General features: G+C 41.3%; 1 protein-coding gene and 1 non-coding gene across 2 annotated transcripts in view; both read left to right on the top strand.

The window, feature by feature from the left end:
• Positions 1-969: 969 nt before the first annotated feature.
• CDC23 (cell division cycle 23) overlaps positions 970-15,522 on the top strand; it is a 27,552-nt gene continuing 12,999 nt past the window's right edge. Inside the window, exons 1-9 of the mRNA XM_022588895.2 lie at positions 970-1,162; positions 1,252-1,324; positions 4,887-5,024; positions 5,976-6,018; positions 6,767-6,872; positions 6,967-7,099; positions 8,675-8,852; positions 8,938-9,035; positions 9,177-9,258. Coding sequence (XP_022444603.1) covers positions 1,002-1,162; positions 1,252-1,324; positions 4,887-5,024; positions 5,976-6,018; positions 6,767-6,872; positions 6,967-7,099; positions 8,675-8,852; positions 8,938-9,035; positions 9,177-9,258 — 1,012 coding nt within the window. The 5' untranslated portion in view covers positions 970-1,001. The remainder of the gene's footprint in view (positions 1,163-1,251; positions 1,325-4,886; positions 5,025-5,975; positions 6,019-6,766; positions 6,873-6,966; positions 7,100-8,674; positions 8,853-8,937; positions 9,036-9,176; positions 9,259-15,522) is intronic.
• On the top strand, positions 5,282-5,403 carry LOC115803348 (small nucleolar RNA ACA64). Its single transcript, XR_004024027.2, has one exon. It is a non-coding gene; the product is annotated as a small nucleolar RNA ACA64 (small nucleolar RNA).

The following is a 15,522-nucleotide window of genomic DNA, read 5'->3' as shown; positions in this document are numbered from 1 at the left end:
TTAAATTATAAATTTAAAACAAATACAAAGTGTGCAACACTTATGAAACAAGAAAAAAGTAGAATTTTGCCTTCATGCACTGTATAGTACGTTGTGATAAAGTTGACTTTAGAATACAATCTTTAATAATACATGTTAATCTAAACAACATGATTTACTTAAAATCACTTCTATATAACACCCAAAGAATGGGTTCAAAACATTCCCAAGGGAGTTGGTAAAATCATATATTACTATGAAAGGGTTAAAAACAAAACAGGTTGAAAATGTTCATGTAGTGTTTAAGAACTCTGGGTTTTGGAGTCAGAGCTGGGTTATAATCTAAACACTCTCCTTGGAAGAGTGATGCAAACTCTCTGAGCTTTCGTTTTCTTCATCTGTAAAACTGGGATGATACAATATCATAGAGCTGTTTTAATGGTTAAACCCGATTATGTATGTAAAAGTACAGAACCTGTCATAAGGTAAGCCCTCAATAAATGTTAGTTACCCTCCCCACTCCCCCGGGGTAAGAAAAAGGTGGGTAAAGAGGAAGAATTCTCCACCTGTGGCCATACAATTTACTTCTTGAAGAAAAAATTTAGAGGATACCAGACATCCTTGCTACACACATACACCACTATGTCATCCAGCGGCACAGAATCTGCCCAAGAACTACACTCTTATCTTTCGTCCAATCACATCATTCTGCACTCTCTTGCCCCTGTTCCCAACCCTAGTTTCCCAAGCCACCTTCCCAATCACTCATTCCTCTCTGCCCCGTCCAGAAGTCGTGGCTATCCCCCCTCTTTCTTGTTCTAACTTTCGCGCCCCACTAGTTCTTCGCCAATCGGAGAAGTAATTGCCTCTTCCCTCCCCGCCTCTTACTGACGTTACGAGAAGGAAGATTTCTGATTGGTTTTTCTGGAGCAAGAGCGTGCCAATAACAGACAGACTTTTTTGGTGCGGAGGGGCAGCTAGTATTTTCACTGGTGATTGGCTGGGGTGGCCAAGACGGGAAAATGGCTGCCAGCTCTTCTGTAGTCCCGGTGGCAGTGTCGGCTGCTGTGGTCCCCGCCCTGTCATCGAGCGGCGATTTCTCAAATTTGCGGGAAATTAAAAAGCAGCTGCTACTTATCGCGGGCCTTACCCGGGAGCGGGGCCTACTGCACAGTAGCAAATGGTAAGATGTCGGAGTCCGAGGGGACCGACCGGGCTTGGATCCTCGGCCTTGGGGGTCTTTAGCTGATTCAGTTTGTGTGGGTGTTCCAGGTCTGCGGAGTTGGCCTTCTCCCTCCCGGCGTTGCCTCTGTCCGAGCTGCAGCCGCCGCCGCCTATTACAGAGGTAAGCACGTCTTCACATTGAGTGCTCCCCATCATCAGAAGGGATACTGAGTGCTCTGTCACCGGAAGGGAGCTTACTGCTTAGCAGGGATGTTTGTAGGGGAAATGCAAGCATTCAAAGAGCTGGGTGTTTTAAGCGATTTTATCTGTATGTTTTTGCTGAGTTTTCAAAGACTTAGTGGTGCTCTTACTTAAGCTGGAGAGATTAGTAAACAATCCTTGCTTAAGATTTCAGCCTTTATGTTTTCTAGCTCAACCTAGACAGTATTCATAACGGGGAGAAGCGTCAAAGGTTTTTATTGGGTTGGCCAAAAAGTTCCTTCGGTTTTAAAATAAAAATACAAATCACGCATTTTCACCAAGAAGTTTATTGAACAACGTATTCACTGTTCCACTACCTCCTCACATTTTCCAGGCAACTTCATAATTCCATCTTACCAAAAGTTTTCATCTTTTTTTTTTTTTTTGCGGTACGCGGGCCTCTCACTGCTGTGGCCTCTCCCGTTGCGGAGCACAGGCTCCAGACGCGCAGGCTTAGCGGCCATGACCCACGGGCCCAGTCGCTCCGCGGCATGTGGGATCTTACCGGACCGGGGCACGAACCCGTGTCTCCTGCATCGGCAGGCGAACTCTCAACCCTTGCGCCACCAGGGAAGCCCCCAAAACTTTTTATCTTTTTGAGCAAAGAACTGTTCCAGGTGCCTTTTACAGTCTTCCAGGGAATTGAAATTTTTTCCATTAAGAGAATTTTGTAAAGACCTAAATAAATGGAAATCCAAAGGTGCAATGTCTGGTGAATACAGCAGTTGAATCAGAACTTCCCAGCCAAGCTGTAACAGTTTTTGCCTGGTCATCAAAGAAACATGCAGTCGTGCGTTATCCTGATGGGAGATTATGCGTATTCTGTTGACTAATTCTGGAGGCTTTTCATCAAGTGCTGTTTCAGTTGGTTTAATTGGGAGCAGTACTCGTTGGAATTAATTGTTTGGTTTTCCGGAAGGAGCTCATAATAGAGGACGCCTTTCCAATTGCACCATATACACAACATCACCTTCTTTGGATGAAAACCGGCCTTTGGTGTGGTTGATGGTGGTTCATTTCGCTTGCTTCACGATCTCTTCTGTTCCACATTATTGTACAGTATCTATACACTTTTCATTCCCGTCACAATTGTTTTAAAAACGGAATGTTTTCATTGCATTTAAGAGAGAAAAACACATGCGGAAAAACGGTCAAGAAGGTTTTTTTTCCGCTTAACTTACGTGTAACCCAAACATCAAAGCAATTCATATAACCAGGCTGGTGCAAATGATTTTCAACTCTTGATTTGGATATTTTGAGTATATCAGCTATCTCCTGCATGGTATAACGTTGCTTGTTCTCAATTAACGTTTCAATTTGATTGCTATCAACTTCAACTGGTCTACCCAACCATGCAGCCTCATCCAGTGAGAAATCTCCTGCACGAAACTTTGCAGACCACTTTTGACACGTTCGATCAGTCACAGCACCGTCTCCATACACTGCACAAATCTTTTTTTGCGTTTCAGTTGCATTTTTACCTTTCTTGAAATAATAAAGCATAATATGCGGAAAATGTTGCTTTTTTCCTTCTATCTTCAATATTAAAATGGCTACACAGAAGTTCACCAGTTTTGATAAATTAAAAAAAAAATTAACCCTGAGGGCTTCCCTGGTGGCTTCCCTGGTGGCGCAGTGGTTGAGAGTCTGCCTGCCAATGCAGGAGACACGGGTTCGAGCCCTGGTCTGGGAGGATCCCACATGCCGCGGAGCAACTAGGCCCGTGAGCCACAACTACTGAGCCTGCGGGTCTGGAGCCTGTGTTCCGCAACAAGAGAGGCCGCCTTAGTGAGAGGCCCCGCGCACCGCGATGAAGTGTGGTCCCTGCTTGCCACATTTAGAGAAAGCCCTCGCACAGAAACGAAGACCCGGGCTTCCCTGGTGGCGCAGTGGTTGAGAGTTTGCCTGCGAATGTAGGGGACACGGGTTTGTGCCCTGGTCTGGGAAGATCCCACATGCCGCGGAGCGCCTGGGCCCGTGAGCCATGGCCGCTGAGCCTGCGCGTCCGGAGCCTGTGCTCCACAACGGGAGAGGCCACAACAGTGAGAGGCCCGCGTACCGCAAAAAAAATAAATAAATAAGCGAAGACCCAACACAGCCAAAAATAAATAATAAATAAATATTAAAAAAAAAAAAACCCTGATGTGACAGCTGTCACAATACACTCTAACAAAATTGTTTCAAATGAAGTTAAAAACAACTAAGCACTACTAGAGCTATCGAATGGAAAAAAACCGAATGAACTTTTTGGCCAGCCCAATACAACAGCACGAAACTGTTTTTGGATCTAGACAGCTCTGGGTTCAAATCTCAGCCATACTAGTGACTTTTGGCAACTTAATTAACCTCCTGAGCCACAGTTTTCCCCATCTGTGGATAATAGTATTTACTTTGTGGGGATATTGAGACAATTAAATGAGATAGGAATACATTTTATGTATGATCTATAGTATATATGTTTACATAGTCTGTGTCATCTGAAAGATCTTTATCATAATCCATTTTATTTTTCCCAAAGATGCCATTTCTTGATTACCACCCCCACCAACCACACACACACACACACACACACACACACACACACACTTAAAAACAATGAATGTTCCTTAATCCAAAAGATACAATGCAGGTGAGAGAGGCAGGAGAAGAAATAAGTAAATGGTGAGTGTACGTGAAAAGGGCCACCACAATCCTAAGCTGAATGGCCATATTTAGGACATTTTCATCCAATGAAGAAAATATTGAACATAATTTTGGTTCCAGTTTTGTGCTGGTAATATTTGGACATGAAGGATGAGGAGAATGAAATTACTAAAGTTTTAATCAACTTATCCTTAGAATTTGGGGGGATTGTATGTTTTTACCTCAAATGTGCATCATTTCATTTTTCTTTTTTACATAGAGAATTATAGCTATGTTTTTTACAATACTAACATGTCAAAACTTTGTTGAAATACAAAAAGTATAAGTAATTCCACAGCATGTTGCATTTACGTGGAAATTTAAAAGTCTGCCGAAGGAAAGGCATGTCACATATTAATGCTAGACATTTTTCATGACTTTCTCACTTTTTCCTCATATCAAATCCGTATTACTGGCTCCATTTTACAGATGAAGAAGTGAATACTCAGAGAAGCTAAGTAAGTTCCCTACTAATGTCTTGAAACCAGGAAATCAAGGAGTCAGAATTTAAATCCAAGTCCCTAACACTAAAGCATATGCAATTTCCCACAACATTTGCAGAAACAATAAAAGTTTCTGAGTGCATTGGTTTAGTTTTTTAAATTTTAATATTTTCCCCAAGCTTTTATTTTGAAAAAATGTTCTGTGACCTTACTTCATAAACTAATAAATAAGTATTAGGTTTTTGGGAGGAGGAAAATAATTATCTTTTCTTACATCTTGAAATTAATGAATATTCTTGGATTTGAACTTTTGTTATCCTGTTCCTAACCACTTACATTAACTTGTCTCTTTTTTAGGAGGATGCTCAGGATATGGATGCTTACACCCTGGCCAAGGCCTACTTTGACGTTAAAGAGTATGATCGGGCAGCACATTTCCTGCATGGCTGCAATAGCAAGAAAGCCTATTTCCTGTACATGTATTCTAGATATCTGGTGAGGGCCATTTTAAGATGTCATTCTGCTGTCAGTGAAGCATCCATATTTAGAATCCCAGTAGCAAAAGTTTAATCTTCAAATAGTTTAGCAGAAGTCTACTTGGTGAATGTACTTTATAAATACTTAGCAATAATAAAGAAGACATCGTAAGTAAAGTAAAAAAAAATGATGGTACGAAAGAAAATATTAAAATATTGGTAATATTCATTATTGACAAAGGTATGGAGCAGTAGACATTCTGTTTCAGGAGTGAAAGTAGTTTGACGTTGGTTTGGTTGGCGTGCCTGTGGGTGAGATTTGGCACCCAGAACCACTGGGGCCTCAGCCCACCACCCACTCCTTGGTATGGGGAGATGAAACCCACACCCTGACATGAGTGGGCCGCTGCTCTGGGCAGATTATGTCAATTTGAAATACTATGCCCAAACAATTCTTCCTTAAGAAACTTAACTTGTCCAATAGAAATACTTCAGTGTGTGCACAAGGATATATATATATGTACAGGGCTGTTCATTGAAGGGTTTTTTGTAATAGACAAAAAAATTAAAAACCTAAATAACCATTAGTCAAGAAATTCATTGTTAATTTTTGCCTGAAGTATTCTTTATTATAATGTTGCAAAATGATGATTTTTCTACTCCAGCACTCTGAGTAGTAAATTCTAAGCAAGAGCCTGTCTTCCCCTTCTCCACTTATTTATGTATTTATCTAGTATCAGTATGGACTCAAGAATTCCTATATTTTTAATTGTTTATAATTCATTATTTCACTTTATCATTTTGGTACTCAGATTATTCCAGATTTGGCCAGTGGGAGCCCCCGAATAGTTGTTTAAAATTAGTGACCAATAGTAGATGTCATTTTGGTTGGACTTTTTGGTCGAATCAGGCTGCTACAGGTTTCAGAATAAGCGGAAAAAAAGACCTATTTATTGATTTTCTCTTACAGTCTGGAGAAAAGAAGAAGGATGATGAAACAGTTGATAGCCTAGGTATGAATTTCTTTCTCTTACCTTTTGGACTAAAACAGAGGTTGCAAACTCTATAATGCCTGTAGGAGCCAGGTAGGTAATATAAACATGGGAAGTGGACTGAGGAGGAGTTTGCAAATTGGAGAGCACAACTGGCTGGTTGTCACCCAACTCCCTCTGAGGGTTGCCCTGTGGGAATGTGGGCCTGGTGTTGTCAGGGGCTTTCTTCCGCTGGCCCTAACCTGTTCCCTGCAACCTGAACCTGGAAATTTAGATTTTTAGTTGAGGCTTCTGATTTTTCAGCATTGATAATTAATTCAGATTTTTAAAAACCTGTGTGGGCCTAACAGAATATGACTGCAGACCACTTATCAGTTGCAGTTTCTATAATAAAGTAAATGGACTGTGTAAGATGTCATTGGAGGGGGCTTCTCTGGTGGCGCAGTGGTTGGGAGTCCGCCTGCCAGTGCAGGGGACATGGGTTCGTGCCCTGGTCCGGGAAGATCCCACATGCCGCGAAGCGGCTAGGCCCGTTAGCCATGGCTACTGAGGCTGCGCGTCTGGAGCCTGTGCTCTGCAACGGGAGAGGCCACAACAGTGAGAGGCCCGCATACCGCAAAAAAAAAAAAAAAAAAAAAGATGTCATTGGCCACTTGTGTTTGCTGGAAGTTCCAGGTGTAACTTTGGTTGATGCCAAAGGGAGTATCTAGGTCTATGAAATGAAAAACAGCAGTCTACCGTTAGATCAGAAACTCTGTTTCTTTCCTAGGCCCACTGGAGAAAGGTCAAGTGAAAAATGAGGCTCTCAGAGAATTGAGAGTGGAGCTCAGCAAAAAACACCAGGCTCGGGAACTTGATGGATTTGGCCTTTATCTGTAAGTGTTATAGTAATTTGGAACTTATGTGAGATATTCTTCTGAGTAGAGGGGAGATGTTGTTAACTTCTGTGATCGTTCCCTTCTTTCCTAGGTATGGTGTGGTGCTTCGAAAGCTGGACTTGGTGAAAGAGGCCATTGATGTGTTTGTGGAGGCTACTCATGTTTTGCCTTTGCATTGGGGAGCCTGGCTAGAGCTCTGTAACTTGATTACAGACAAGGAGATGGTAAATTGAGATGAGCTATGTGAAAAATCTTCTGCTTCAAGTCTTATGTAATTCTTTAATAATGGGGTAGGGGGAGAAAGTTTTGCTAAACCTTTCATTATAGCTACCTCTTTGCTCCTTCTCTAGTCTCTTTCACTGTTGGAATTTAGGTCCTTATTTGAAAGACTGATGTCTAGATCTTGTTTGGTAGTTGCTGTTGCATTTGCATTCAGTTGACTTAGAGTATCTTTTCATATTCATGTTTTCACATTCAAGTTTTACTGTAACTTGTTTTATAGACTAAATGTTATTATAGTTTCTCTCCTAATTCCAAAGATGCTATAGGAACGATTTCTCTGATATCAAGAATTGAGTTTAAAACATTTTTAATGTTTCTTCTGAACTGTCATAGGTCTCTGTTGAGATTTAGAGATTTGTTAATTAAGGAAATAATGTATATGAAATTGCTTTATAAACTGACTGCATTGTTTTATTAGTCATTGTTAGAGAACATTGTCTACAAAGTTTATTTTGCTGTTATTCAATAGTTAATAGAAGCAACAACACACTTCCTTTTGTTGGCTCTAAAGGACCAAGGGCTGGTTGATTTTCCCCAATAGTGATACATGCTACTACATTTGTGTCTGAAATCTCAATCTTGGTTTACTTGTATTTACCTATCTCTAACTGCCTACTAGACTTTCACTGAAAGTTTGTTTTATCTCTGAACTCAGAATATGCAAAACCAAATTTCTCATCTTGCCTACCAAATTCTCTTTCTTCCTCCCAACTTGATGGACTCTCAGTTGTATCTCTGTTTCTCAGGATGCACTCAGTCTTGACTCCTCAGAGTCATATTTTGTCTCTTCCCTTTCTCTTATTTCCCTTTATCTAGTCAGTCGCCAGACATTGCCATGGTTACCTTCTTGTCTGCATCTCTTTCTCTTGGTTTCCTTTGCTGTCTTGGTTATCATCTCAAATTTGGATTACTTAAAAGTAATAAATACTTTCTATCTAGCTTTCCCATTTTTATACTTCCATTTCCAAGCCATCTGACATACTGTTTCCAAACTTATTCTTAAAGTACCCATGTCATCATGTCATTCTCCTGTCAAAAATTGCAGTGGTTTCCTGTTGCATCCTATTTCCTGTTGCAGCATAGGACCCACCCTATCAGTTCAGTCTTATTTTTCCACTACTTCCCAACTCATAGCCTCCCCTCAAACTGAGCTAGTTGCCTCATTCTATTTACCCACACTCATTATGACTGTTTTTCCTCTATTTTTGTTGTCCTTACCTAGAATGTTGTCTTTTTTCTCTTCCTCTCCCTTTTTCTATTCAGTTTCTACCCATCCTCCAAGGCTCGCTTCAAATCCTGTCGTTTCTTTGAAGCTGTCCCCAGCTAGACCATTCCTCCCTATTCCTCCCTATTGTGCTTGTAAGTCCTGTTCACTTAATTGAACTGCCCTGTATTCATTATTAGGTACTCTAATAAAATTTTGGTGATAAATTCTTTTAGACAATATAGTTCCTTGATGTTCATTTGGGAGAGAGGTCAAAGTATATTAAGTGTGTTCCTCTCTCTCCTGCTGCCAGCTGAAGTTCCTGTCTTTGCCAGACACCTGGATGAAAGAGTTTTTTCTGGCTCATATATACACAGAGTTGCAGTTGATAGAGGAGGCCCTGCAAAAGTATCAGAATCTCATTGATGTGGGCTTCTCTAAGAGCTCATATATTGTTTCCCAAATTGCAGTTGCCTATCACAATATCAGAGGTGAGTGAATAAGGACAACAAAATACCATCAAACCCTGAAGGTAGTGCTGTGTTGTTTTCTGAACTCTCTGTCTTCTTTCTGCAGATATCGACAAAGCCCTCTCTATTTTTAATGAGCTAAGGAAACAAGACCCTTACAGGATTGAAAATATGGACACATTCTCCAACCTTCTTTATGTCAGGGTGAGCTCCTTCCTTTGCTTGGACTTAAGCTCTTTTGTGCTTTGATCTCATGGGTTGGATTGTCACCTAGTAGCATTAGCTACAAGAAGAATTATGTAGGGGTTCCTTTTTCATGCTTAGATCGTCTTTCTTTTCTTTCAGAGCATGAAATCTGAGTTGAGTTATCTGGCTCACAACCTCTGTGAGATTGATAAATATCGTGTAGAAACATGCTGTGTAATTGGTAAGAGTCACCACCTTTTTTCTTTTTTTATCTTTATTGTGAGTAATCCAAATGTAAAAATAACAATAATATAAAAGTGTCAAAAGAAAAAAAGGGAATTCCCTGGCGGTCCAGTGGTTAGGACTCCGTGCATCCACTGCAGGGGACATGGGTTCAATGCCTGGTCGGGGAACTGGGATCCTGCATTCCTGCATGCCTCATAGCACAGCCAAAAAAAATAAGTGTCAAAGGTAACAAAATTGGGACTTCCCTGGTGGCGCAGTGGTTAAGAATCCGCCTGCCAATGCAGGGGACACGGGTTCGAGCCCTGGTCCAGGAAGATCCCACATGCCGCGGAGCAGCTGGGCCCTTGCTCCACAACTACTGAGCCTGTGCTCTAGAGCCCATGTGCCACAACTACTGAGCCTGTGTGTATCACAACTACTGAGCCTGTGTGCCACGACTACTGAGCCCACGTGCCTAGAGCCCGTGCTCCACAACAGAGAAGCCACCGTAATGAGGAGCCCACGCACCACAACAAAGAGTAGCCCCCGCTCACCACAACTAGAGAAATGCCGTGCGCAGCAACGAAGACCCAACGCAGCCAAAAATAAATAAAATAAATTTATTAAAAAAAAAAAGGTAACAAAATTATATACAATAGAATGTGAAGGATCACTGTAATCACCCCCAATATTGGTGGATATGACTCCAGAATATTCTTCTGTGTGAGTACTATGAATGGTGTATGTGTGTGTGAGTACTAAAAATGGTGTATGTGTGTGTGTATGGTTTGCTTGCAAAAACTGTATCATTATACACACTGCTTTGTAATGTCCTTTTTTTTAACCTAACAATATATCTTTTCCATCTTTCCATGCTAGTACATGTAGAGTTGTATTGTATTATTTTTGATGGCTATTTAGTATTTTATTATATAGATGTGCCATTATTTTTATTTAATCATTTTCTGTTGTATAAGTTGTGGCTAGTGTTTGTTAACATAAAAATTGCTTCAGGAAACATCTTTGTATGTATATATTTACTTTTGCATGTTTATGCAACTATTTCTGTATAATTAGTTCCTTGAAAGGCTGGATCAAAAACGTGTGTATTTTTTATATATATATGTGGGTTTTTTATTTTAGTAAATTTATTTTATCTATTTTATTTTTGGCTGCGTTGGGTCTTTGTTGCTGCACGCGGGCTTTCTCTAGTTGTGAGCGGGGGCTACTCTTCGTTGTGGTGCGTGGGCTTCCCATTGTGGTGGCTTCTCTTGTTGCAGAGCACGGGCTCTAGGCACGTGGGCTTCAGTAGTTGTGGCGCACAGGCTTAGTTGCTCGGCGGATGTGGGATCTTCCTGGACCAGGGCTCGAACCCGTGTCCCATTCATTAGCAGGCGGATTCTTAACCACTGCGCCACCAGGGAAGTCCCTGTATTTTTAAATTATTATTTTATTTGTTTATTATTATTATTATTTTTTGCGGTATGCGGGCCTCTCACTGTTGTGGCCTCTCCCGTTGCGGAGCACGGGCTCCGGATGCGTAGGCTCAGCGGCCATGGCCCACGGGCCCAGCCGCTCTGCGGCATGTGGGATCCTCCCGGACTGGGGCACGAACCCGTGTCCCCTGCATTGGCAGGCGGACTCTCAACCACTGCGCCACCAAGGAAGCCCCTATTTATTTATTTTTTAGCTGTGTCGGGTCTTAGTTGCGACAAGTGGGGTCTTTGTTGAGGCATGCAGGATCTTCTGTTGTGGTGTGGGCTCTTTGCTGTGGCACGCGGGCTTCTCTCTAGCTGTGGTGCGTGGGCTCCAGAGTGCATGGGCTCTGTAGTTATGGCGTGCGGGCTCCAGAGCGCGTGGACTCTAGTTTGCAGCATGCAGGCTCAGTAGTTGTGGCGCACAGCTTAGTTGCCCCATGTCATGTGGGATCTTAGTTCCCTGACCAGGGATCGAACCCGCGTCCCCTGCATTGGAAGGCAGATTCTTTACCACTGGACCACCAGGGAGGTCCCAAAGCCTGTGTATTTTAAACTTACTAATATTACTAAAATGTTTGTAAGAATTTCCAATCCTATGAAAAGAGATGGGAGTGTATCTTTTTCTGTATCAGGGTGTCTCACTCTTGGCTCTATTGACATTTTTGGCTGATAATTTCTTTTGTGGGGGTCTGTCCTATACATTGCAGGGTGTTAGAAGTATACCCAGCTCTACCCACTAGATGTCAGTAACCTCCTTCCCCCAGTTGTGCAGATAAAGCCAAATAACCTCTTGGGGTCAGAATCATCCTTGGTTGAGAACCATGGCCCTATGTACTTGGCCACACTACTGTGACCTGATAATCAGTTGACATAAATAGATGAATGGCCACTCTTGGATAAAAGTAAGCTTTGTTGGTTGTGATTGAAAGCCTAAGTTTCCTGGAGATGAAAGACCCTGTTCCTGGGTCTTTGGTGACACTGCATTGAGAACATACATTTGTATGTTAGGATGTTGTTAGTAAACTGATAGAATTTCAATTTGGTCATTCAATAAATATTTCCAGCCCTTTAGGAAGTTGTAATCTAGTATGGGAAATAAATATTAAAAAAAGAAAAATCCTATGGGAACATAGGTAAGAGGAACAAATAATCTTTTCAATATCAGAGCATTGTGAATGAAGTATAAAGTCCATTAAAGTGAGGATGGAACTCCAGTTTATTCAGAAAACATCTTTTGAACATCTTCTGAGTGCCAGATATGGTGGTTTGTGTTGCAGTACCTACCCCATTACCTACTGAGGAAGACCAGTAAGAAACAACTATAATATAGTGGGTTGAGGATTATGATTGAAGTAAACATAGGATGCTAAGAGAGTACATAGGAAAGGTAGCTAATCCAGTCTAATTAGGGAAGGCTTCTTGAGAAGGTGATACCTGAAGGATGGGCAGGAGTGAAAGAGTTCACTAAAGGAGGAAATGGATTGACTTGGGAAGGGTATTGCAGTGCAGAGGCATTGAAGTGTGAAACAGACAGTGATCCTGAAATAGTTTAGTGTCCTGAAGCATGGTGTGGGAGGAGGGAATGTATGAATGGGGCCAGATCTTGAAGAGCCTTTTGTGCCTTACTAAAAGTTTGGATTTTATTCTTAAGGCAGGAGAAGTCTTCTGAAGGATTTTAAACCAGAGAATGATAAATGTTTTTAGATTTTCATTTTCAAATGATAACTGGAGACAGTGTGCTGGGAGGATTAGAAAAAGGGCAAGACCAACAAGGAGGCTTTTGCAATAATACAGTCTAGAGATGATGAGAGCCCAAGCTGAGGTATTGGCAGGAGGAATGAAGAGAGGCGATTAGATTTAGAAGATATTTAGGAAGTAGAACTTACAGGAATTGGTGAATGGGTAACCAGATTGATAACAGTGTCCTTCACCTGAAGAAAGGAAATAGAGGTAGGGGAGATAATGAACTGTTCCTTTTTTAGCTTACTAACTTAAAGCCAGTTAAAATCAAAGGATATGGGCTTCCCTGGTGGTGCAGTGGTTGAGAGTCCACCTGGCGATGCAGGGGACACAGGTTCGTGCCCCGGTCCGGGAAGATCCCACATGCCGCGGGGTGGCTGGGCCCGTGAGCCATGGCCGCTGAGCCTGCGCATCCGGAGCCTGTGCTCTGCAACAGGAGAGGCCATAGCAGTGAGAGGCCCGCGTACCGCAAAAAAAAAACGAAACAAAACAAAATCAAAGGATACGTACATATGAAGAGTAATGCTTTAGGAGTTTCTGTTTTTTTTATTTTATGTATTTATTTATTTTTTGGCCATGCCTCATGGCTTGCAGGATCTTATTTCCCGGACCAGGGTTTGAACCCGGGCCCTCGGCAGTGAGAGTGCGGAGTCCTAACCACTGGACTGCCAGGGAATTCCCATCTGGTTTTTTAAATAATGGTTTGATTGGTAAACTTCTTAATGAACTGTTTTTTCTTCGGTGTATCTGTAATGCCTAGCGAAGTTCCTGACTTATGGTCAATAAATGTTTGTTGAATTCAGCCCACCTATCTTAAAAATCAAGAAAAAGGAACATTAGATATGACAAAAAATATATTTCAGCTTTCACAAAGGAGAAAGAAGGGTGGAGAGAGAAGAGAAGAAACTGAAGACCTGAAAGAGAATGAAACAACTTAAGAATAGAGTGATGACAAGAATCTCCTACTTGTTTAGTCCTTGCTTCTGCGGTTATGTCTTGTTGTGAATTGAATGCTTCCTCTGCATCTTTTCTGGAGTCCCAGTCTCTGAGAGGCAGCTTTACACACACACACACACACACACACACAAATACGTATATGTATGTGTATTTATATATGTATATATTACAGTATAGCATGGTTAAGATTTGGACTCTGGAACAAAACTGCCCAAGTTTAAATCTTGGTTTTGTTACTAACTAGCTGTGTGACATTGGATTTAACTTCTGTGTGCTATACTTTCCTCATCCATAAAGGGATAATAACAGTAGAACATTCTCCCATGTATTCATTGTGAGGAGTAAGTAAATTAACATATAAAAAGCACTTATAACAATGTAAGTTGCCCAGCACATTGTAATCATTCAGTACATTTTAGCTGTTCCAACTGGTCAGAAAATCTCATCTACTTAATCTTTGCCCAGAACTTGCCTGTTCTGACTTCCTTAACACCTCCTTTGTCATCCTGACTCCTTTAGCAGCTAAAGCTTATACCCTTGCTACCACTACTTCACTTCTCCTATTCTATTACAGAAGTTAACCTTTGGACAATCTGCCTAGAGTTTGCTTATTCCTCTGTCTCTGGGTCTGAGTCAGTGGCACAAGCAAAGGTATCCTTTTATAGGACATAAAGCCCTCCATCTTGCTTTTTTCCCAGGTGAATGTGAACTTGAATGATCTTAAGTGATACAGACAATTGTTATAAATAATTTCTCCTGAATCAAACTGACAGCTGAATCTAGACAAATTAAAAGCAAAGACAAACACATATATAGAAATCTTATTACTTGTTTTTTACCAAAGTGGAATTGTATAATTTCTCTGCAATTTGCTTTTTCCGTTTGACAGTATATCATTATCTCTGTAAATTAGTATATATACATTTAAATCCATCTTTTTATCTAAATTGCACATGCAATTTGTACATAAAGGAGATTTTTTTTAAAGTGCAGGGTTTTTTTCCCTCACTGCACCTTTCCTCCTTTAACATACTTGTGTTAGCATGTCCCATACCACATGAAACATACACATACACATATGCAGGGTTTAATGGGCTGTTTGCTTACAAAAATAGGATCATATTACACACATTTCTCTGTATTTTACTTTTCTCACTCAACAGTATCTCATGAAAAATCCCTCAGAGTCTTGGTATATCTCAAATTGTTTTTTCTTCTTTTATTATTTTTCATTTATTTATTTATTTATTTATTTAAATGCATTTATTCATTTATTTATTTTTGGCTGCATTGGGTCTTTGCTGCTGCACGCGGGTTTTCTCTAGTTGTGGCGAGGGGGGGCTACTCTGTTGCGGTGCGCTCACTTCTCTTGTTGCGGAGCACGGGCTCTAGGCACGCGGGCTCAGTAGTTGTGTCTTATGGGCTTAGTTGCTCCATGACATGTGGGATCTTCCCGGACCAGGGCTCGAACCCGTGTCCCCTGCATTGGCAGGCGGATTCTTAACCACTGCGCCACCAGGGAAGCCCCATGATTTGCTTTTCTGATGATTAATGATATTGAGCATCTTTTCACGTGCCTATTGGCCATCTGTACGTCTTCTTTGGAAAAATGTCTATCAAGTCTTCTGACCATTTCTTGACTGGGTTGTTTGTTTTTTTGATATTAAGTTGTATGAACTGTTTATATATTTTGGATATCATTTGCAAATATTTTCTCCCATTCAGTAAGTTGTCTTTTTGTTTTGTTTTAATTAATTAATTTATTTTTGGCTGCATTGGGTTTTTGTTGCTGTGCACAGGCTTTCTCTAGTTGTGACAAGCAGGGGCTACCCTTTGTTGTGGTTCACAGGCTTCTCATTGTGGTGGCTTCTCTTGTTGTGGAGCACGGGCTCTAGGCGCGCAGGCATCAGTACTTGGGCTCGTGGGCTCTAGAGCACGGGCTCAGTTGTTGTGGTGCATGGGCTTAGTTGCTCCACGGCATGTAGGATCAAACCCATGTCCCCTGCATTGGCAGGTGGATTCTTAACCACTGTGCCACCAGGGAAGTCCCTGTCTTTTCGTTTTGTTGATTGTTTTGTTTGCTGTGCAAAAGCTTTTCAGTCTAA

The sequence above is a fragment of the Delphinapterus leucas genome, chromosome 3, assembly GCF_059928025.1.
Source record: "Delphinapterus leucas isolate spDelLeu-1000000601 "Yukka" chromosome 3, BTC_Dleu_Yukka2, whole genome shotgun sequence".
Taxonomy (NCBI): domain Eukaryota; kingdom Metazoa; phylum Chordata; class Mammalia; order Artiodactyla; family Monodontidae; genus Delphinapterus; species Delphinapterus leucas.
Note: the sequence above shows the minus strand (reverse complement) of the source record. Positions and strands in the feature narration are given on the sequence as shown.